This window comes from Musca autumnalis, unplaced genomic scaffold (genome assembly GCF_047663935.1).
Source record: "Musca autumnalis isolate F117 unplaced genomic scaffold, ASM4766393v1 scaffold_5, whole genome shotgun sequence".
NCBI classification, from domain to species: domain Eukaryota; kingdom Metazoa; phylum Arthropoda; class Insecta; order Diptera; family Muscidae; genus Musca; species Musca autumnalis.
Genome location: NW_027412088.1, coordinates 7,697,666 through 7,721,824, shown reverse-complemented (window position 1 = coordinate 7,721,824; position 24,159 = coordinate 7,697,666). Strand labels below are relative to the sequence as shown.

Genomic DNA, 24,159 nt, shown 5'->3' with positions numbered 1-24,159 from the left:
AATTTCGAAATTCTTCGAAATATATTAACACTTGTTTCTCTTTTGAAGAAATTATTTCGGCAGCGACGGGTAAGGATCAAACAACTGTTTTTGTTTTGTAGTTTTGTGTTGTATCTGCTTATAAAATGTATCGAACGGAGTGCATTTTTCATAACTCTGTTGAACTACATCGAAATATGTGAAATCATAACTCCAATTGCACAACTTCCAATTTTTTTTGCTGGGTAATGTTAGAAAAAATAGCGGATTGTCAAAAATTGCTCCCCCATACAAATTTCTTAAAAAATAAGGGAACGGAAATTGCAAATACTCCAGCAGAAATGTCAATATTAACGTATCAGCTATCGTATTTAGATGCCAATGAACATGCTTCTAGTTTCTACTAGGCCAAAATTGTACGGCAGAAAACAGGAGAAGAAGGTGTTATTCGGCACTATTTTTGTTTAAAGAGAAGTGCAAGTCTTGCTAGATTCTGGAGTACGGGAACGCATTTTTAGCACTAAACGGGAAGACTGCTGCAAGTAGTAATATTTTGCATGTTCTGAACACAACTTTTATCGATTAATATTTCCCAGCAAAATGTTTGTAGCCAAAGAAGTAGTTAAATCATGAGTGCAAGTGATTTCGGACTACATCTTTTTACGTGAAAGAAGTCATGATTTTTACAAGGGCATGGTGCAGTGAGGATACTGTCTAATTTACTTCTTAAGCACACATTTTGCATTAGTTCTTTGTAGTGAATAAATCACAACAACATATGATTCAACTACTTCTTTGGCTACAAACAAAGATGTAGTTCGAAATCACTTTTATTATTTTTTGTATACAAATTACTTTTTATGGATGCAACATATTGCTGTTATTATAATTAACAAGAATCAAATTATGTTCTTTGTCTTTTTAAGTTTTTTTTTGCAAAATTTTGAAATTTCTAAAATGTGAAAAATGTATGAAATGGATTCAAATCGGACATTGTCAAAATGTGAAGAACGGACTGCATTTTTCATGACTCTGCGTGGACTGTTTCAAAAAAAGCTATTCAATCACTACTTCACAAGGAACAACTTCAAATAAATTTTCCTGGGTTATTATTATGATGTCTCAACGATAAAATCATTTTTTATTTTTTCCTTTGTTAGAACCAAACACAATTAATACGATATATAGATAATTTTACCATAATTTTCGAAATAAAGTTGTAAAGTTCTATATTGTCGTATGTTTTTCATAACTAATTTAATTTACAACAACTTGTTTTGAAAATTCGTTCGATCAGATGCGCAGATGCATCTACCTTGATTATTGTGATATGTTTGAAATCAACAAAAACATGAGTGTAAACCCCGGGGTGTTTTTCAGGATTTCGTGAAATCCAGTGGATTTAGAGCGTTAGTGTAAACTTGGCAAAACAAGCTGCTAGTTTCTATCCGCCAAGAGAAGTTCGAGTTTAGTACAGGAACGCATTTCTAGCACAAAGCAGGAAAAAATAGTGCAAGTAGTACTATTTTGCAAGTTCTGGAAGAAAACTTCATCAAACAAATTGTCTGTTCCAGAACTGCAAGAATCTACTAATATTAAAATAAAATGTTATCGTAGTAAAAAATAGTAGCTTCTTGCAGGTTCTGGAACAGAGCAAAAAATTCTAATTATGATCATTCTACGATAAAATAGTTTTTTATTTGTACATTTGTTAGTATTATACACAGTAATTGTGACATATGTTGATATACACAATTTTACAATCATTTTCGATATAAAACAGTAAATTTTTATATTGTCGTATATTTTTTACGACAAATTAAATTTGCAAAAAATTGTTTTGAAATATCAAGTTCCACCAGCAGCATATATGCATCTACCTTGATTGGATATGTTTGAAATCAACAAAAAATGTAAACAACGGGGTATATTTCAGGATTTCGTGAAAAGTAATTTTGTGAAATTGGTGTAGTTCATGAAATTATTTCATTGAAATCACTCTAGTACCACACTTATGAGAACATGAAATTCGGCCCATAGAGCCCTTATTCGAACGGCCTTTTTGTTTTGATTTTGCATCTTTATCGTCATGTGTTTCTTCATCTTTCGTTTCAGAGATGCCATATCGCGAAAAGATAAACGGTCATTTCACATTCTCTGTGTATGTTTTGAAGGCGTCGGTTGGTGTAATAATTATTATAATAATAATTGTGTTAATATATATTATATACGAATATTTTAGATATTTAACTTAATTGTGTGTATTGAGTGTTTCCATTGAAAATTATTTTATAAAAGCCTGAAGTTCAACGAAAAATCCTGTGTGTGTGATGTGCAATTGTAAACTTTAACACTTATGGATAGCAAGGACTATCTATGAAACCTATGAAAAAATTTTCAGCACGATCCGCGGCGCGGTGCCTCAAGCAATATAAAAAAGACTTATGTGTGCGTGCCTGGTGTGATGACGAGCTGAAAGTTGTCAAAACCCCATTCCCCATGATGTGGGGAATTTAGATACTTTAGACTTACCCATCTAAAAGATATATGAAGACCCGTGTTGCTTGAGGTATATGGAATTGATGTTATTTTTTTATGATTTCAATTTATTTACATTCAAAACAAAGGAAGCCAGAAGCCATTTAAGGCCAATTATACATACATTGGGAGATTAACATAATATATTGATAAACTATGATAGAAGGAACAGATTTAAAAACTAACAATAAAAAATGGCCCCCAGCCATATGAATATTGTAGAATTATAGATAAAGAATAGCAAAAAAAAAAAACATCTCAAATCTGCGGTAACATTTTGAAGCCATATACTTACAGTAAGGACTACAAAACAGATAGCATGGAATGCTAAACCTTGCCTCTTCATGCCCCCTCCATAGAACGTGAATTATTGTTAATTATGGACAAGGTATGTACGCAATTTAATTTGTTTATTTGAATTTTAACCAATTAGAGTCAAATTTCTCTATAACGTAGCACTTAGGGACCGATGAATTACTACTTTATAGAGAAAATTCGTTATAGAGATATTATTTTGTGTGAGACTTTCAACTTGTGTCTTAAAAAAACTTCTTTATAGGGAAGGTCTTTATAGATAAATTCGATAAATTCGACTGTAATAACTTAATGGTCCAATTGGAATTGTAATTACTGGGGAATGAAGAGAGAAAACTCCTACATGTCATATTAGTTTACGTATGTATGTGTTATACAGTGTTGCGCATATCAAAAGCAACAAATCCAGGATTTTGAATTATTTCAATTTTGGATCGGTTACAATTTTTTAAAATGTAATATTTTGTGCCCAGTTGTACTTTGTTATGTACAGAAGGCTTTTAACAAGTTGTTTCTGTACTTTGTAGTTGGATGGGATAACAACAACAACAATATTGACTGATCCTCGAGAATGGGAAATGCAAAACAAAAGCAACAATATAATATTATACAATTTTTATTGTAGTCGGTGTTAATTAACTGTACTTTTGACTTAAATTTGTCTTTTGGAGCATGGCTGTGTAATTTTAGAAAGAATTTGCATTTGTTATCCTAACAGGGTTGCCACTTTCTACCACTTTTCCCATGGTATGGGAAATATCAAAATACCCTCAAATTAAAAATTTTTCCCTCACATAAAAATTAAAATTTTAAAATGTTCACTCAGAAAGTGGATTAAAATCAACCCTTCTTGTGTTTGCCGTGTAATAAAAACGTTAAACAACCGAATATTGATAAACACAATACATCCTGTTGTAAACCCCTTGAGGCCATCGGCACATTGTGGCTAAAAACGTTGGGAAAACTTCAAAAATAATGCGAATAGGAACTTCCAAGAATTAGTTGGGGCTCTTATTTACGATATATGGGCCAGGGTACTTCGCAGAAGAAGTTTTGAAAACAATTTGAAAAGTTATACACTGGCCAAGAAACCATTGTCATACCCAACAGGAAGACAATTTGGGAAACACTGGTAGAAAATGGAATATTTTATATGGTTTAAACGACACAATATGATTTTTTATTTAATTTTTAAAAAATTATACTTTAATATAAGATTTAATAACAAAAAATATAAAAAACTTGAATTATTTAGCCATACTATGATATTTTGCCCATTGTTGGTTGAAACGATGGGTTCTTGACCGTTGTGTAGTTTGAGTTGGGGGCTGTGTAGCTTTTCAAATCGTTTTCAAAACTTCTTTTGCGAAGTACTCTGGACCATATATCGGAAATAAGAGCCCCAACTAATTATTGGAAGTTCCTATTCGCATTATTTTTGAAGTTTCCCCGACGTTTTTAGCCACAATGTGTCGATGACCTCAAGGGGTTTACAACAGGATGTATTGTGTTTATCAATATTCGGTTGTTTAACGTTTTTATTACACGGCAAACATAAGAATGGTTGATTTTAATCCACTTTCCTAATGAACATTTTAAAATTTTAATTTTTATATGAGGGAAAAATGTTTAATTTGAGGGTATTTTGATATTTCCCCATACCCTGTGAAAAGTGGTAGAAAGTGGCAACCCTGTTAAGATAACAAATGCAAATTCTTTCTAAAATTACACAGCCATGCTCCAAAAGACAAATTTAAGTCAAAAGTACAGTTAATTAACACCGACTACAATAAAATTTTTATAATATTCTATTGTTGCTTTTGTTTTGCATTTCCCATTCTCGAGGATCAGTCAATATTGTTGTTGTTGTGATTACATCCAACAAGAAAGTACAGAAACAACTTTCTGAAAGCTCTCTGTACATAACAAAGAATAACTGGGCACAAAATATTACATCTTAAAAAATTGTAACCGATCCAAAAATTTAAATAATGCAAAATCCTGGATTTGTTGCTTTTGATATGCACTGTATGTGTAGCCATCAATTTTAAACTAGTCACCTATATACATACCTACATATGTATGTATACTCTAGAAGGGTACAAAAGTTACTAATATCCACTAAGGGATAGAAATGGAGTTGTGAAGTTATGTATTACAGCCCATTGTGGGTGGAGGAGGTTAAGTAGGAGGATCATTATGTGTACTATAAACATACGATAATATGGGAGTTTTTTATGGAAGTTTTAGACATCGTCAACTGAAATGGTACTAAAAGGTAGTCATCTCTAGATCAACTTACATAGTATAATAATATCATGTTATGTCGGTTGGATATAGGAAAGATCATGGTAGTGACAACAATAACTTCAATATTCCATAGGCTTCGAATAATAACATTTATATGCCTAAAAATATACCTGGATAATGTTAAGTGGATAAATGATGCTTTGCCAAACAAACAAAGAAGTCCAGCAACCAAACTAGGAAATTTAACCAACACCTTTCCACGGGAAATGTCGGAACCGAATTTATCAACATTCTTTAGGAATAGTTTTAATAACAAAGATGGCTGAAGAGAACGCCTGTTTTGCAGATACATATACTTTTATCTTGCGTCTCTCAAAGATTGTCATTATCATTTATTGGCGAAATTTGTTGATAGGTATTTGGTCCTGGAATAGAACCTCAAGGATTAAAATTGGAGACTAACTATATTTTTCCAGGTTTACACTTAATCAATTTAACCAATTTAAAGTATTCGTGTACGGCACCAACCTATTCATATCTGAAATGAACATTTTTTCATATTGTTTTTGTATGTTTTACTCAAAAACAAAGACATAAATACAACAAGATAAGACATATTTTTTGCTATCATTCTTCAGTGAATGACTTTTGAATTTAACATAATGTTATATCACGATATGGTGATATAACATTTTTTTCTTTTATACATTTTTACGTATTTAACCGAATTTACCGATCCAATTGACATAGAATTATTCTTGAATAGATCCTTGAATTCATAAATTTCGTTTCTGATACCATTACATGAAATGTTCCTCCTTGGTTGCGATTTTGAATTAACTGCAACCTGTTAAGGGTAATGTTTCTATACAAAGTTTCGTAAACTTTTTTTTGTTGCATGCATTTTGTCTAGTCTTATAGCTCATTTAGACTAGCCATAAATCCTCGACTGGATTTAATAAATCCAGTACAAATCTCATTGCATTTAGATATACATTTTGGAGGATTTAAATGGCAGTCAGCTGATTTTTGTTCATAGCACAATTACCAAGGTAGATGCATCAGCCCATCTGAACGAATGTAAAACGTCAAAAGAATATTTTGTAAATTGAATTCGTCTCAAAAAACATACGTCAAATTACAAATGTATTGTTTAATACACAAAATATTAGCACATTATGCTACTAATGCTAACTAAAGATCAAATAAAGTATTATTTTATCGCAGTTTGCCCATCTAAAATAAATGAACGAATTATTTTATCGTTTAGACATCATAAATATTAGTCTTGGTTGATTAAAATCAACTTTGTACATCAAAACAAATTTAATTTTTCCGCCTTGTTTACAAATTTGTACATTTTAAATTATTTTTAGTGTAGCAATTCACCGATGCATCTACCTTGTTTCTTGTGGCAGCTTGCAACTTTTTGTATTTTCTAGCAACATGTTGCGAAAAACAGAGTTGTATACGAGGATTTATGCCAGATTTAAAACAAATCCACTCAATAGGAGGATTTATTTTTGTATGGGAAATCTGGTAGATTTTGGCTGGATTTAGCAAATAAAACCTGATAATGCGCTAAATCCGGCTAATAGTGTCATATCTAAATGGCATATTAGTTGTATTTATGTCTTTGTCAAAAAGTTCCAAATTGTATGCAGTTGTAAAAAAATATAAAACAAGCTTTTAAAATATATGTTATAAAATTCAGTGGTTTGAAATATGTTTTACATAATTTTTTTAATTCAAAATAATACTTTCTTCGATATATACATATGTACGTAAAACTAATTAATGACAATTTAAATGGATTGACGTCAGTTTTAATAAATCAAATAGTAGCAGAGGAGTCCACTTTTGTTTTGCCTTCCTTAGCCAAACTCTTTAATAAAAACATCCTGTAGTTTATGCCTGACCTGCAGTTTTCTTTGCACATTCACCTTTCGTAGGTATGGCAATAAACTTAGCAGAAACATGCGATCTGAATCTTCTTCAACGGCGGCTTCCAAACAGGGCTCGGTATTCTTTGCCATATCTTGATGCATTTTAAAATTTGCAATTGTAATTTTGTTCATGCGAGTACCGTCAATGCTATTCATTTCATCTAATGCTGATTTTTCATTCTCGTTCTTACTACCGTGGGGGCTTTGAAGATTCTCTTCTACCGATACCGCATCTTCATCAAACTGATCGTCATCTTCGTCGTCATCATCTTCATCGTCATGCAAGCCATTTGTCATCATACGTTGTTGCTGTTCAAAAAATTCAATCTTATCGTCCTTGTGGTGATAATTTAAAGAACCTGCCACAGAGGTTTCAGAAGATTCTGAAGCCTCTATCTTGATTCGTTTATTTGCCGGGTCGCGTTACTTTGAAATATAGCAGCAAATTCAGAAAAATTAAATTGATTATCCAAGCAAAATTTGAAGGAAGGTTTCCATGCGATGACGCGATTTCATGGCATCTTTTGCATTGGTTCAAACGAAGTCGTGAAAGATCCGATCTTTTCATTAGCATTTGAACCAATGCAAAGGAAGTCGTGAAAGATCCGATCTTTTCATCAGCATTTGTACCCATTCCATCGATCCAATAGATATGAATTTTGTGTTTTTATTTATACACATTTTCTAAATATGTATGTAAGATTATTTATGTACAATTGGCTTGATGTTGTCGGAGACTCGAAATCACAACCAACGTTGTCAAAACTCTCGTCGTAATGATAATGTCATTGCAAAAGGTTGGTGAAAATGACATGCCAAAGCACTGGTGGAAATGACATGCCAAATCATTGGTGAAAATGACATGTCAAAGCATTGGTGTAAATTACATGCTTCGGATCCAAAAATGAATAGCATATTTTTTGGGGTCCACGCTCATATAAAATTCATCGATGAAAATGCTAAAAAGATGACATGCCAGCTCACTTGCACCCATGATTGAATGGCATCTTTGGCATCGAACATTTGCTGGGTATTTTTTCTAATTTTTTGTTTGTCATCTGTTTATCGGGGTTGCCATCAAGTAAAACATTTTACGTGCAGATGCCTATCCAAAATTCACAAAATAAGTATCATGGAAACCCTGAAATATAAAAGCTTTTATGAAATAGACGAAATTTTTTAAATAAAAACGAATGGTTCGTAAAATTTTACATGAACCAAATTTTGAACAAACACCAAATTTTGAACAAAAACACACTGTTACATAACTTTGTACTATATTTTCGATAACATAAAGAAAAAACATGTTAACGTAGTAAAAATGTGTAGATTCTTGCAGGTTCTGGAACAGGCATTAAAATTCAGAGAGAGAAGTTACTATCGATGGCACTATCGATAAAATCGATTATTTTTTAAAAATTAAATGTCGATAGATATATTTGCCTATCGATATTATCGGAACAAAAATCCCCAACCTAAAATTCATTGAAATAAATTGAAATTTCGGTATTGTGTGTGTGAGAAAGTAAGTCCGTAGTTACACGCACACATTTTTCGGAAAAGTAAAATGCATTTTTTTGAATATTTTTATAAAATAAAAGCAATTGTTTATTCTCCTTTACATTTCTTTGAACTACTTGTGCAAAATGTCAAGAAAAACATTGACATTTCCGCCATTTTCATCTCCAAATTAATGGTGTTGGGAATATCGATGGTTTGCCAGCTCTAGAAGTTACTGTAATGTATGTTCCAGAACCTGCAAGAATCTACAAATTTTTACTACTATAACAATTTTTCCTTTATGTTATCGAAAAAAAAGAAATAGTAAAGCTGGGTACACATTGTCAGTTTTGAATGACAGCTTTGTTGTTGCTTGCTAGTGTGGCCGTTCATTTTTGTCATTCACCATGCAACCGCAAAATTTTTTGTGGTTGCTGGACAGTTATCGATAATTGCGAAATATCGACATTCAAAGCTGACAATGTGTACCCAGCTTAAGAATTAGTACGTTCCTGCAGTTCTGGAACAGACCAGTTGTTTCTGAGTAATTATTGCTGGGAAAGTTATCGTACAGACCTAATAACAGGAGTTCAGTAAAACATTCATATTAATAATATAATATAATAAATAAAAAATTTACTGGTCTGTTTTTCTAATAATATTTTATACCCTATTTTCAGTCAAAAGTTTAGAAATTAAATGTTACTTCCAATTGTCCAATTTTTTATGTTTTTTCTATCATATTATTTATTTTTTAGTAATAATTTTAATAATTTATATTTAGAGAGCAAAACCTGTCTTCTTCTCTGGAAAGAAGAAAACAGAATAAATGGTAATAGAAAATTAATCAACCCTCAAAAATGAGACCAACATACCACCACCACCAAAAATAACAACATAATTTGCAATACTCTCGAAGGAATACCCACCCACCCCTATATCAGCTGCGCTCCCCAAACATTAAGGGTTACTTTACAACAAATAATCATTTTCAAAATCAACATTTCACTGTCAGTTGCCAAATACAAACCAAGTTAGAAAGAGGTGTTAAATAAAATAATAGCAAAAAATAATAATTACAAAAAATTACAATAACAATAACAACGTTGTGGAGTTGAGTTAAAATGACAAATAATAAGCAAAAGAATATTTGAATTACAGTAGAAAATAAAAAGTTAAAAAATAGTTAAATAAATTTCCTAAATATTTACCAACTCCCTTATTTCGATTGGTGTTGCCGTATCTTTTTTAATGAAATTTTGTGACAGTGTTGCCGTTTTTCGACAAAAATAAACAAACAATGAGAGATTATTGAGCTCTCTTTCCCCGTCTGCGCGCTGTCAATGTGACTCCGCTTTGCGGCCTATAAGACTTTTGGTGTATTTGGAAAAACAGTACGTCTCTCAACGCTCACTGCAATCTAACTACACGGGAATCGCAACTTTCGGTGTGTTGGTTTGGATGATTGGATACGGAGATAGATTCATGCGGTACATTTGTGACTGAAACACTTCATAATCAGTCTGTAGAATCTATGTGACACTAAACCAAAAAGAAAGGAAAAACCAAACGGATGAATTCCAACCAAATGGAAATCTCCAAAAGTCCATGAAAAATGATAAGAAATCCAAATTAAAGCAACTAAAACAAAACCACAACAATTAGAAAACAAAAAAAAAACTTCTCTCAATGAATTGAAATAAAAGAAAAGCAACACAGAAACAAAAGCCAAGAACTTTTACAAAAAAAAGAAAGCAACAACAACAAAATATTTATAGAAATTAATTTGTGATTTAAACAGTGTTAACAATTTTATATATTTGAAAAAAAAAAACAGAGTCTTCTAAAGACTTAAAATTTAGATTAAATTTAAACAAAATAAAATAATAAAAAAAAATTAAAACAAATCATTTAGATCAAGGCCACCACTGTAGCACCTACAAAGAAACCGCAGCCACAAAACCAACATTTTCAGCGTATGCCTGGGCCACAAAGTGTAAGTAGAAGAATTAACTCCAAACTCTGCTCCAGACCCCGCGCCGTGTATGTACACACAAACATAGTACATACCACCAAATTCCAAATTGTTGTGACTACATGTATTTTTAAACACTTTCATTTCAAACTGAGAGTATCTTGTTGTTGTTTACCTATTAGAGAAGCACTAACGGACAGAAAAAAATGAACTACAGATAGGTACTATTTTGTTAGTGGTAGGGTAATTAAAACACTTGCAGCATTACATAGCCCATACACATCTAAACATAAACTATTTTGATAGTTAGAAAAAGGTATTTAGTATTTTCTTTATTGGCCATTTGTTCGATTGCCTTCGATTCAGTTTCCATAAACATTTCAATGGAATATTGATTTTCCAATCCATAAACGATTCTTTAAACGAAATAAAAACAAGTACACATCAAGACTTGAACCCTTCGATTTTTTTAATTTTTGGTCATATTAATTTCTATAGGTAGTTAGCAGTTGAACATCCCCTAAAAATCCATCTGCTAAAATGTCTACTACTACTATTGCTACTATACACATACACATGCGTATCTATGAAAAATTCTGAATTAAATACAAACAACAATAACAAAAGATATCCTCGAATTCACAACACAGAAGAGGAAGACTAACAAGAAGAAGAAGAGCATGAAACAAGTTTGATAGCGACGACAACCATTCATATAACCATATATACAAATCAGACAGACGGACAGAAAGAAAGAAGGCCGTCGTAAAAAAGGACTCTGTATGGTTTGCATTCATTTCGTTTTCTTCTTCTTCTTCTTACTTTTTGGTCGTCTGCTTTTGTCATCCGTCGTTGTCGCGCCTTCGTCATCGGCCGCTGTCAACTTGAAATTCATGTATCTTCTAGATCAGTGTTAATCACCACTGGGCTCGCGAGCCGTGTCTGTGTGAATACACACAATGTCAATTGTGGTGAGTTTGAACGTTGCTCTCACCACCGATCATCTTCTTAGTTTTAGCAATGAACTAACGCACACGATGTTTATCTAGAGAGGGATAGATAATCTCGTGTGTGTGCCCAACACAAACGCAGCGGTTGAATTTGTTGTTGCTGGTGAACACTGTTCTAGATGTTGTTTTTGTTGTTGGTAATTTCTAGATGATATGCAGCACACGCATAAGATGGCTTGTTGTTGTTTATGTTGTTTTTGTAGATACACTCGCACACACACACACATCTACACATATGATTCACACAGATACTTTGCGCTCTCATGAAATTGTTCTCTTCAACTCTTGTCATTGGCCTCTCTTAGTGTTGCCATATAATAAAAAAACCAGCTCGGCTACCAAAAAGGAAATTTTTTTATGTAAATAAATAAATGAAATTTTCAACAAGGATTTTTTAAAATATAACGAATGGGCGTTGCGGCATAACAGACATTTTGAAAGAAAAAAAAAAACAAAAACAAAAAATAAACATAATAAAAGGACAACATGAAGGAAAAAGGATTGAAAAATATTATATCTCATAGTTGTATTCCATAGCAGGTTTCAATCAATTATACAGTTAGTCAACTTAATTATTGCAAAACCAAAATTATTACAAAATTTGAAATAAAACATCATTTTATTGATATAAATAAATATAATTTTTAATATTTTTGTTAACAGTATAATTCTTACAGATGTTTATTAATATAATAAAATAAAAAACAGCTAAATTTCACTAAATATTTTCTTAAAATTAACAAAAATGAAAACAACTCATTATTTGCACTGTCAACTAAAGAATTGCAAAATTCACAACTTTTCAGTCTTTTACGGTATTTTTCGAAAAGTTGGTTCTAATATTTCATATGCCCACCTTTGGCATCAAAAACAGCTTGTAAAAGTGTCTGAATTTAATAAATAAGTTTCGTAATGTCATATTCCAATGGTATTTTTGCCATTTTTCTTTATTGCATTTTATTTAGTCCCCAAGGTTAGTGGGCGACCTATTCCTGACTTTTTCCTTCAGGTGTACCCATGAATTGTCGATGGGGTTAATATCTAGACATTGGAACGGGGTGTAAATAGCTTTGGTACAGTTGTATAACAAACAAGTCCTACATAAATTAGAATTATGCTTAGGGGCGTTGTCTTGGTAGTACTTATATTGCAATTTGTTTGAATTTTCAAGGTCAACAGACCTAATTTTCTTGACGCTTTTGGTAAAATCCTGTTTTGAAACATCTTAATAAACTTCCTCTGTCATTGTTTCTTCCAAAATCTGGATTTTGCCAACGTCATTGCTTGGTATACAACCCCATACCATTAATAACAGATTTCAGAACTTTACGGTACGTATTAAATTTTTGTTTTCCATGGCTGTAAAGGGGTTTTCGCAATAATTTTGGAGACCCATCGTGATAGTACAGCATAATTTTAGTCTCATCAGAAAATATAACGACAAGCCGATACTAAAGATGGCGTAAAAAGTTGTCAGTAACAAGTCTGAATAGTTTCTTTATATTGCGCTGGGAGGGCAATGGTTTTACCTAGTCACTCGTGATGAGTGCTTGTTCATTCAAAATCATTTTTAATTAAAAAAATCAATTTTCTGGTGCTCCTTTGGGCTCTTTCGTCAATTTCTTTAATCATTTTCCTGTCAATCCGCGTGGTTACTATTTTGGGTCTGCCTTGTAACGCCTTCAGTTTGAGCCTGGCTTCTTTCTCGGTGCGGTAAATGATGTTGTATACACTTCTCAGCTTACAAGAGGTGACTTTAAGAATTTCTCTTTCCGATTTACCATTATTATAATTGGAATAGACCAAATATAGCATACTTTCCGAAACCGTATACCTGACTTTCTCTTTTTCTGAATATACTGTCTATGTTACGCACACAAAAATGTATTTATGATCAAAAATTATGGATCTACATGTTCACATACCATAAGAGTCATAAAAATCCTTAATTGGAAAAAATTGCGAGGAAAATTCCTCGAGTTTATTGCACATTCATTCATTTTGCAATTATTTAGTTGACATCACAAAAACCAGGCACCTATCCATTTTTCCCGTTGTTTTTGTTCCCAGCTAACATTTTTTTCCGAATTCGTATCGAATTCGGACAGAATTTCTGAAAAAATATCCGATTCTGATGCCGAATTCGTACCGAATTCGGTACGAAAGTTGTATGGACGTGGTCACCGAATTCGGAAAGAATTTTCTAAGGAAATTCTTAAAAAATATTAGAGTTTCGCGACGAATTCGGTCCGTATTCGGAAGTAAATTCTTGGAAAATTCGGAGAAAAATTTAGATTTTCTGACAGAATTCGGTCCGAATTCGGAAGAAATTTCTGGAAAATTCGATGAAAAATTTAGACTTTCTTAAGAAAATCCGTCCGAATTCGGAAGGAAAATCTGGAAAAATTCGGAGAAAAGTTCAGATTTTCTGAAAAAAATCGGAAACAATTCTGACGCTGACGTCTTTGATATTGACACAACACGTGTACTGTACTGAACAACCCCCCACTCAGAGACAATTTTCTTTTAATGTACTATTTATGGAAGATTATAATTTCAAACTTTCTAATGATTTTGCCTGTTGTTATCATTTTATGATTTTATTTATCAACACTAGCTTGAATTATTATATGTTGCATTTATATTTAAAAAATTGTAAATTTGTATATGCGAATTTTATGACCAAAATTACTGGTCATAAAATTCTTCGACATCAACCGAAAAAAAAATTCCCTTAGAAAATCCATTAGAAATCGGAACGAATTCGGAATGACGATTCTTAAGATTCTTTAGAAAATGTGCAGAGATTCTTAAAATAAACTTATAGAAAATCGGTCCAATTTCTAGGAAAATATTAGAGAAATCGGCCACATTTCTAACAAAAATTCAGAAAATCTCAGAAAAAATCTGATATCAGAGCCCTCGGAAAAAATTGTTAGCTGGGTTATTTTCGACCGATTTCTGCATTTATTGGCCTAATGTTGTCATTAAAAAGTAAATCAAAAGATATTTACAAAAAGCCCAACATTATTGAAAGAATTACTTGTACTAATTCCTAATTAAATATCTAAATTTTTAAAAATTCATCGTTTGCAATAATATAGTTGACTAACTGTATATGAGGTAACATCAATGCCCTGCTGACTGAACTGGGCTGTAATGTTATAAATTTGCACAGTGACTTTGAGGCAGTACCAGGTTACCGAATGCCATGGAAATTCGATGTAATGCATATGTTCCACAACTTAGTAAAACCTTTGGTTGCTTCGAAAATTCAATATACTAGCCGGTGGAAAGATTATAGAGCCATTTCAAATAATACATACAGTATGCAAAGTTCATTTTCATACATCCATACAAATGAAAAATGAAATCGTTATTAATTCCATATTTTATATGCAAATATGAAACAGTTGATGGGAATTACTATAAGTCCATATTTACATTAGGCAATTTTCCTTGCTGCAATTGTCAGTTTGTGGGTGAGGGTGTTGAGAGGCAAATGGTTACCATATACCTCACCCAACAAACTAACAATTGCCACAAGGAAAATTGCCTAATATAAATATGGACAAACGAAGATTAAAAACAAAACAAAATTTTACTTTATTCCGTCATTTAGGTACAGATGGCGCCTGTGTGGGCGGCCAAGTTCGTATTCGTACATCTCTGCTGTAGAAAAGTGTAAAAATAACCATAATTTTATTGAAATATTTGCATGAATAAAAATTCGGACGAACATGCGAATTTTACGACGTAGAAACAGAAAATGTCTTTACGTTACCTTAGCCCAGATTACGTTTCGTTACATTTCCAAACGCTGACAATATTTATTTTCATATGAGACTTCGAATACTGTCGCAAAAGGACTGCTATTAGCTATTTTTTGTCCAAAATCCGAGAATAATGTTCTGTTCCAGAACCTGCAAGAAGCTACTATTTTTTACTACGATAGCATTTTTTCCTTTATGTTATCGGAAAAAATAGTAGAAATTAGTAGATTCTTGCAGTACTTGAACAGCCCCTAAATTTCTATAGTAATTCATATCTATCACAGTAGCTGTGTTCCTTTACTTACCTGAGGTTACCATTTTTACCATTTGTTACCATTTTTAACCTGCAAAGCGTTCCTTAACCCTGAAAAGTGGCAAAACTGGAAGCAATTTTTAAGAGAGTGAGAGTGGAGAAAGGCGAAAATGGCTTTCTCTTCTACCACAGGCTACCAGCAAAATTTCTACAGGTAAAAAATGGCAGAACTGATTTTTCGACTTTTGTTTGACGATTATTTCACAATGAAAAAGAAAATGGACGAAAACCAGAAGAAAAAGTCGAACGATGACAAAACTAAATTAAAAACTGTGAAATAAAATACGAAAATTGATTTTTTTATGTTTCGTTTTGAAATTGCAGCCAGATCTACCATTTTTCCGTTCCTTTACTTTTCTGGTAAAAATGTTCTTGAGAGAGCAATTTTGACACTTTTCTCTTTTACCACCCTTACCATTAAAAAAGTAAAGGAACAATGCTAGTATTTTGTAAAGTTGGGCAATCTAGTTCCCGCAGCGGATCGATCTTTCTAGTTCCTTTCCCCAAAAGAAACTAGTTCCTTAATATAGTTCGATAGTTCCAATAATAGTTCCGACACCGATAAAGTTCAACGAATCTTTATCTTTCTCGTTCCTTTCATTCCAAATAGTTCCGAGACCGAAATGGTTCAACGAATTTTTCTTTTTCATCGTTCTTTTCGTTCCAAATAGTTCCGAGATCGAAATAGTTCAACGAATCTTTCTCTTTGGTTGCTCTTTCTGTTTCCTTCGTTCCAAAAATGTTACGAGACCGAAATGTTTTCATGGTTTGGTGGATGAATTGACCTAAAAATAAATTGATTCGAACAAACAGCAACAACGTAAGATCGACGTAGGCGTTAAATGGAAGGAACCATAAACACGAAAGGAACTATATGAACTAAAGGAACTATATAAACGCAAGAGCTGGATATAGTTCCAATAGTTCCTTGTCGGGAATAGTTCCTTGGAACTAGTTCGTTCCGGAACTACACAAATCTAGTATTTTGAACGTTCGTCCGACTCTTTATTCATGCAAAATTTGTACTAAAATTATCGTTATTTTCACACCTTTCTACAGTAGACGCATTCTAAAGGAAGAAAATAACAAAAATTGGTGTTATTTTGCATTAAAAAAATTCAGTACGACATATATGCTCTGTTCCAGAACCTGCAAGAAGCTACTATTTTTTTTTACAACGATAACATTTTTTCCTTTATGTTATCGGGAAAAATAGTAAAAATTAGTATATTCTTGCAGTACTGGAACAGACCATTTATGTTTTTATTTCTATTTTCGGTATACAGTAGGGATATATATTTTTTAAGGAAAAGATATACCATTTCCAAAAAACTATTTCCCATAAAGGTTTCTTTATATCAATGACATGTAACCTCCCCCAAGTCTGAACAACGTGTTGCACACTAAAACTCTGCTCATAGAGGCGCTACAACATGTGTTAATATGTGTGGTATTTTGTTAAATTAAAAAATAAAGCCTTAATAAACATGTGCTTTGTTGATTTCAAAGACAAAAGATTGAAACAGCTTCTAATTTTTAAATGAGGCAGTACCAGTAATGAGGCAGTAAGGAATAAAGAAAGAAAGGGCAACCTAGTTCGAAATTGGCTCGGCCATTATTCTTTTATTTTATGTTATGTCAGAAATGAAGCAGGAAAGCAAGGCAACCGGGCGAGGCAGCTTTTATACTAAACAGAACGTTTTTTTCCATAAGTCGAACTAAGAATAGATTTCCAAATGCGCCGGTCATCTTCTTTACATCTCCAATTTTGAATGCCATATTATCATATTCCATTGGTTTTTTTTTTTTTGGCACAGAGTTTTGGGCTTTTATTGTTGTAAGGAGCATTGTAAGAATTATCTCAAATAAAATTTAAAATTTATCAGCGAACAGGTTTCAACCTGTTCCCAAGTCTAACGCTTTAAACTTTTAGAGGGAGGTTCCGGAAGAAGTGAACCGATGTACTCTATCTTCGAATTTTACGTAAGTTTGGAAGAACGATTACAATATGCAAAGATTAGACAGAATCGAGGATTCCCTTTAATAGACATAGTTAGTGGTGGTATGATTTTCACGAACCTAGTCATGTCCCTAAGCTCCACATTTGCGAAAATTTTTAAAACTTTGTGTGGGAGGTACCCTTATGAGTGGATCATATTAGAACAATATGTAAGCATGAAAAAAATTCCGATAGTTATCGAGCCCTTCAGACACTTTAGTTGGTAAGCATTATGACGCTGTAAACATAACCCGAATATGGTTTCCAATATTTTATTTTGAGTTGCAAGAAGCTAAACATTCGATCCGAAGCCCGATCCGGGGATCATAATGGACTGCAATTTGGCATTTAGGGTTCCCAGTGAACAGAAAACAAATTGTTAAGGGTACAGAAAGTTTGGATCGGCTGAAAATAATGCTATCTTACTTGTTTATATGCAGAGATCATTCTAATTTCGCTCTTACCAAATCAACTGTTATGTGATATTCCAAAGTTTCAGGGCTCAGAAAACTTCTCTGTCAACGTTTTGTACCATAGGCCCGTTAATGATACCATCCCATATTTGAAATTTTCACATTTTCATGTGGCATTCAATGTTTCAGTTATTATTAGAAGTCAGTTACGCCAGTTAAATTATTTGGGAGCTTTTGTGCTATTTTTATACCCTCAGCCTTTAGGCTAACGAGGGCATATACACTTTCATATGGGCGAAATGTGCCCAATCGGAATAGTGGCTTTACTTGGGGTCATATGTTTGGAAGAAATCCGTTTCACATAATTTGCAGTCGATTTAGCCATGTCTTGCTGGAGCGAGCGATAACTGTAGAACGGGTCTACCGAAAGGTGGCCACTATAACTTTCGAAGGCAGTTAGGTTATGTTAATTTCGTGAAAATACATTTTAAGAACTGCCCTCGAACCACTTTGACTTTTTTTGCAACAACTTGTACTCGCTCCTTCATTGCGACAGTATAAGTTTAGGGGTAAGTCGATACTTCTTCAGAAAATGGCCCGAAAGCTGTAAATAACCCTTGCGACACCATGTGTAGTGGTTGGAGCGCGGAATAACTGTAGATCTGCCGATTCGGTCCAAAATTTTACCTTCGTAAAATTTTGTCCAAACTTATTGTAAGTTCGAAGCCGTAACATATCGGTCCACTCCTTCCTGTATCGGAAATACATAATTATGGGGGAAAATAATTTCAGTTGCGTACTCGATATTCGATTCGATATTGTCAATAGATAAAAGCTTCAATTTACACAGACTTTTTTAGATTTTTTGGTTTGAGATGAACTGTAATGTAGCACCGATGATAGCGTAACCTTTAAAGAGCCACTACGATTAAACAAAATTGGTATATTCCCTTACTTTTAAAAATGGTAAAAGTAGTAAAAGTTGTCACCTGTAGTGCGATTCTCTAGCACATTTTTGTAGTTACTGACAAAAGTCGGAAAAACATCAAACAAAAATTAACCACCAACAGGTCAACAATAAACACCAAGAACATAAAAAATGCTTATAATTTCGGTCGCTGTATCGCAACAGCATTTACTTCCTGCGCCCTCCGCATTTTGATTTTGTTTCATCTTACAAAATGTTTTTCTATTATCTTCCCAACACCAGGGGCCTAATTACGACATTCGATTCGATCGAGTATTTGCTCGTGAATGAATAAATCGAACTATGAAAACCTATGTTCTTCAAAGAACATTAAGAAGGTAGATGGCAAAAAATGTGTTTATTTTATTTAAAGCAAAAACTGAAAAACAAAATTTATGAAATTGCAATTTGGTATTTTGTGTATAGGAAGGATCTGATTTTTTCTTTATAGTATATTAGCTCAGACCTACAGCAATAAAAATCGCCCAATATTTTAACCGTTATGTTATCTTAAGGCCAACCTTTAACCTTCAACCTTTCATAGGAATTTGAAGTTTCAGGGAGAAATGTACCCAAATTTAAGTATACGCTCAAGTTTATTCTGGCCCACTTGTCTTCTATCATTAATTTTTCATTAAATCTTTATAAATCTGACAAAAAACTGCCAACTTATGCTAAATTTTTAACGTATTATAGACAATTAAGGTCCATAGCTTTCATAAGGTATTATTTTCCCGGTATTAAAGTCATAGTTCGACCAATTTTAGCGTTTCAAACTTAAAATAGCTTTTATTTCTTCCAATTTTAAAGAATCGTAAAAGAAGCATTCGAAATTTGCATTTTTACCCAAGTTATTAAAGAATGTGCTATTCCGATAAAACACTTTAAACCGTACAAATTTTGGACTTTTTGAAAGAAAATTAAATAAAAATTAAAACGATACGTTATCGAAGCCAAACTTTTTGTTGAAAGATACTTCATAAGATTACAAACCAAGATATATAAACATTCCCGAGGTTATTTCACGGATATAAACTAAAATAAAGTAACAAAAAGCAATTTGAAATGTGCTATTGACATGAAACGGAGTGTATACCCTCAGCCAATGTGAAGTGAAACTTTCACCTACGGTCAGGTCGAATGTATTTAAGGTCTCTTCAGAATTTTGTGGCCTTTTTGGACATTTGAACTTGCCGACAAAAATGTGGATTAGGAATTAACTGCACTAAAACACAAATGTTGAACCTCCGTGGGGGAGGTACCTTTAGGGAAGACAGATATGAGGCATTTTAGAAGTTAAACTAAATTTTGACAAAATATTAGGAGATCCAAAGTTTGGACCAAATTGGTTGCCCCATTCAAGTGATATCGTCCTAGCATTTTAGTGACATTTTTAAATATTGGGGAGAAGTACCGGAAGTTGTGGACCGGTATTGCCCCATGAAAGTAAGTTTGGATATAATATGACGAAGACCAAATGTAGGACCAAATCGGTTAAACAGTTCGAGAGTTATCGGGCTCTCCGAAAGCCACATATGGTTACATAGGGATTTTTACACCTTTCGGGCTGTTTTCCTAAGAAATATGGACTTGCCCCTGAAAAAACTTTTACAGCCGTAATAGAGGTAGCGAATGCAAATCGCTTCAACAAACATTAAAGTGATTCGAGAGCAGGTCTTAAAGTGAACTTATCCGAAATCCGGAAGGAGTGGACCGATATAGCCCATCTTCGAATTTAAACTAAGTTTGGACAAAATATTTCAAAAGGCAAATTTAGGACCAGATCGGTTCATCCGTTCGAGAGTTATCGTGCGCACCATCCAGCCAGACAGACGGATATTGCTTAATCGACTCCAAATTGTCTGAAACACATTTCGTCCAAACATACTTGGGGTCTAAAACCATTATTTCGAGTGTTCTGAAAATGAATTTATGTTTTTCCTAAAAAAAAATTGGAACGACCCTATTATTCAATATTTATCTTTGACTGCTATGCCTAAATACGACCCATGGCACAATTACCCAGGTAGTGGCATCGTAAAATTTTGAATATGTTATGTCAAAACTTTCTTTATGTTGTTGGGGAAATTACAACAAAAATAGTTTTTTATAAAAGGATTTGACTTTTCATATACGATCAGCTGGCGTGATACCACTACCTGGTAGTTCTGCCATGATACGACCGTATTCCCAGGGCGTGTGTGGTGAAAAAAGTGGAACACATGTATTCTTATGAGAACTACCGAAATACGTCGAGCGTATACTTTTTGTAAGTTGAAAAAGTTTAACTTTGACAGAACGTTATTGTTTGTATGTGTGTGTGTTTTGTATTTTAAAAACAAAAGCCCGACAAAACATGAAATACAATTCATTGCAAAGGAAACCCAGCAAAAAAAATGGAAGTGGTGCAAGTTGGAGTGAGGATTTCATTACATGCATGGATGCGCTTCCAGTGGACTAATGAAAAAGGCAATCCTTTTCCTCACATTTGGATTACATCCAACAAGCACTTTTATGTATAAACGATACAAAATTCAATTTTCATTCAACAAATGAAATTAAAGTAATACGGCGTTTATATTATAGTTTTTTGCAGGGTTAACCTTCTTTATGAGGATTTGTTTGAAGTATATACAATGGAAATGACATTTGAAACCCAGACCCACTGGGTTAACCTTGTTATATATAAACGGCCTATAAGAATAAAATTAAAATGTCTTATTAATAGCCTGTTCCCGTACTTTACAAAGTGGTAAAAGTCGTAAACGATTTTCATACAAATTTTGTGTACGGGAACGCAAAACTCGTAAAAGTGGTAAAAATTTTAAAAATGGAGTGCTTCCTAGCTGCGTGCTGCGGAAGCAAAATGGAGTGCTTCCTAACTGCGTGCTGCGGAAGCAAAATGGAGTGCTTCCTTTCTGCGCGCTCCCTTGTAAAATTCACTGAGGAATTCATAGAAAAAGAAGCACTTCGTGACACTTGCACCAGTGATTTAACTGCTTCCGTGGATGCAAACTTTTTGCTGGGAAATTATTTGTTTTACGAATGAAAACATTTAAGTAAGTTTCGGTTCGCGAATTTTGTGTTTTAAATGTGATTTGGGACTCAACGTATTTGGGTAATACGGACGTTCAGAGAGCGTTGTTTTGGTAGGTTGGTGAAATATTTGTGTACGTCCCGTCGTTATTTAGGTTTAGCAGTGACAATTAATTTTCAATTACAACAATGTTGTTTTTGTAAATTTATTAATTGTTGTAATTCATGCATATACCTTATATAAATTTGCCTTGAAGGTGTGTAAATAAAAAACACAAAACATCATCTTTATTGGATCGATGGAATGGGTTCAAATGCTGATGAAAAGATCGGATCTTTCACTACTTCGTTTGAACCAATGCAAAAGATTAGATGAAATACGTCATCGCATAAAACCCCTTTTTCAAATTTTGCTGGGTTCGAACAGCTGGTGTGCCACCACTACCTTGGTTGGTAATTGTGCCATGCTTTGACATTTTTTTCCTTTATAAAAGTTTTCATTACACCTTTTCATAGAAACAGAATTGCGACCTTGCTCTCATCTCAATTGTATGCATCAAGTGTAGGAACACTTTAGCTCTGTTCCTTTACGTGCAAGAATCTTCAAGTTTTACCACTTTTTACTCGAAAAGCGTTCCTTTACTTCAGACACCATACAATTCATATGAGAGCAGTTTACAACTTTTGCTACTTTTGCCGGTTTTACCACTTTCAAAAGTAAAGGAACAGACCATTTACGAGCAAAAAGGGGTAAAACTTGAAGATTCTTGCGCGTAAAGGAACAGAGCTAACATTGTGTGTTTTAAACCGCTCATACCTATGTTTTTGGTCAACTTTGAGCCATAGTGCAAGCTTCGTAAATTTCTAAAAAGCAGGATGAGGGCTATGATAGAACTTTGTAAATATATCAGATATTCGATTCAAAATTTGGTACATTTGTGAAAATTTTATGGTGTACGACTCTAATCCCATATGATGTGTACTGGCTAGAAATCTTCCCTGATATAAAATTGTATGCCTAAATTTATTTATTATTTCAAATTGCTTGAATGAAAGAACCATCCTATCCATAGTCTGGTATCTGAACTGTTGTTTGTTGTTGTTTACACTTTTCCAAGCCAGTCTTGGACTGTTGCTAGGCGCAAAAAAAAAAACACTTCTGTTATTAAAACTCAAGTCCTGTAGAACCGAAGTAGACATAGCAAAAGGTATTACAAATGGTGGTAAGATGGCAAAGACACCGATGTAAAAAAAGTCCAGAAAGAAATACAGACACACGCACACATCGTTACAGCCTTTTACACAAAATTACAGACATTGTGCGTGTTATCCTTTGAGTTTTGTTGTGCTATATTGGAGGGTGAGTTTGTTTTCTTGTTCTTATTCAAGTGCAAAATAAACATAAAACATTTGGGGAGGTTTTTTCTGTCGTGGTGTGAGTGTATATGTGTGTGCTTGTGGATGTTTGAGGGTATTTTGTTGTTGTTGTATTTACACCAATTGCAATATATTCCCGTTTTCTAGAAGAAATCAAAAAGGTAATCTTGAATTCATTTCGTTCAGACTGTCCTTGTTTGGGTTTCTTACTCCTTTTGTGGTATGTTTGTATGTATGTTGGCTCACTCATACACCCATAACTATTTAGGTACGCACTTTTATAATAACAGGAATGTGAGATGCAGGACTAAATAATGCGTGAGCCTGTTCGTCTGTTTGTGCATTTAGATCCTTCTGTCGTCTGGTATTCACTTTTCCCGTTTGTTTGTACTACGACGGGTAGGTTTTTTTTCGGTTGTATTTTGGGGGGAATCTTAGTGTAGACACACAAAAATTGCCCTTTTTGTGGTGGAGTGGAGTGTAACTGATGAGGGGAGGAAGACGACGAAACGCAGAAGTCAATAATAACATTGAGAATAAAAACAACAACAACAAAGAGTATTAACAATGATTATGAATATTACCAAAGTGGTAAACAGAGGTGTTTTTTTTTTTGTAAGAAACCAACATTTGTATTCACCAAAAATACAATATTTGAGTAGAATACAAAAAGATTTTTGCAGATCGGCCCACTCTATTCAGAAAATAGTAGGTATTATTAATGTAACTTATTTAATTCAACCTCTTCTGTCCGTAAATTTATTTCAA

General features: G+C 33.3%; 2 protein-coding genes across 4 annotated transcripts in view; one reads left to right on the top strand and one right to left on the bottom strand.

The window, feature by feature from the left end:
* Positions 1-6,869: 6,869 nt before the first annotated feature.
* On the bottom strand, positions 6,870-7,476 carry LOC141404618 (uncharacterized). Its single transcript, XM_073988087.1, has one exon. It carries the CDS (start codon positions 7,323-7,325, stop codon positions 6,957-6,959), a length of 369 nt encoding a protein of 122 aa, XP_073844188.1. The 5' UTR covers positions 7,326-7,476; the 3' UTR covers positions 6,870-6,956.
* Positions 7,477-9,502: 2,026 nt separating this feature from the next.
* The window catches only part of wech (tripartite motif containing 71 protein wech), a 28,216-nt gene continuing 13,559 nt past the window's right edge, over positions 9,503-24,159 (top strand). Inside the window, exons 1-2 of one of the 3 annotated variants that reach the window (XM_073956733.1) lie at positions 9,925-10,018; positions 10,366-10,524. In XM_073956733.1, coding sequence (XP_073812834.1) covers positions 10,507-10,524 — 18 coding nt within the window. In that variant the 5' untranslated portion in view covers positions 9,925-10,018; positions 10,366-10,506. Of the gene's footprint in view, positions 10,525-24,159 lie in introns of all 3 variants that reach the window. The other 2 variants (XM_073956732.1, XM_073956735.1) reach the window with 2 other exon arrangements.

Bases quoted from the DNA above. Each gene is read 5' to 3' on its own strand.
- LOC141404618 (XM_073988087.1), bottom strand. From the start codon at position 7,325: ATGACAAATGGCTTGCATGACGATGAAGATGATGACGACGAAGATGAC.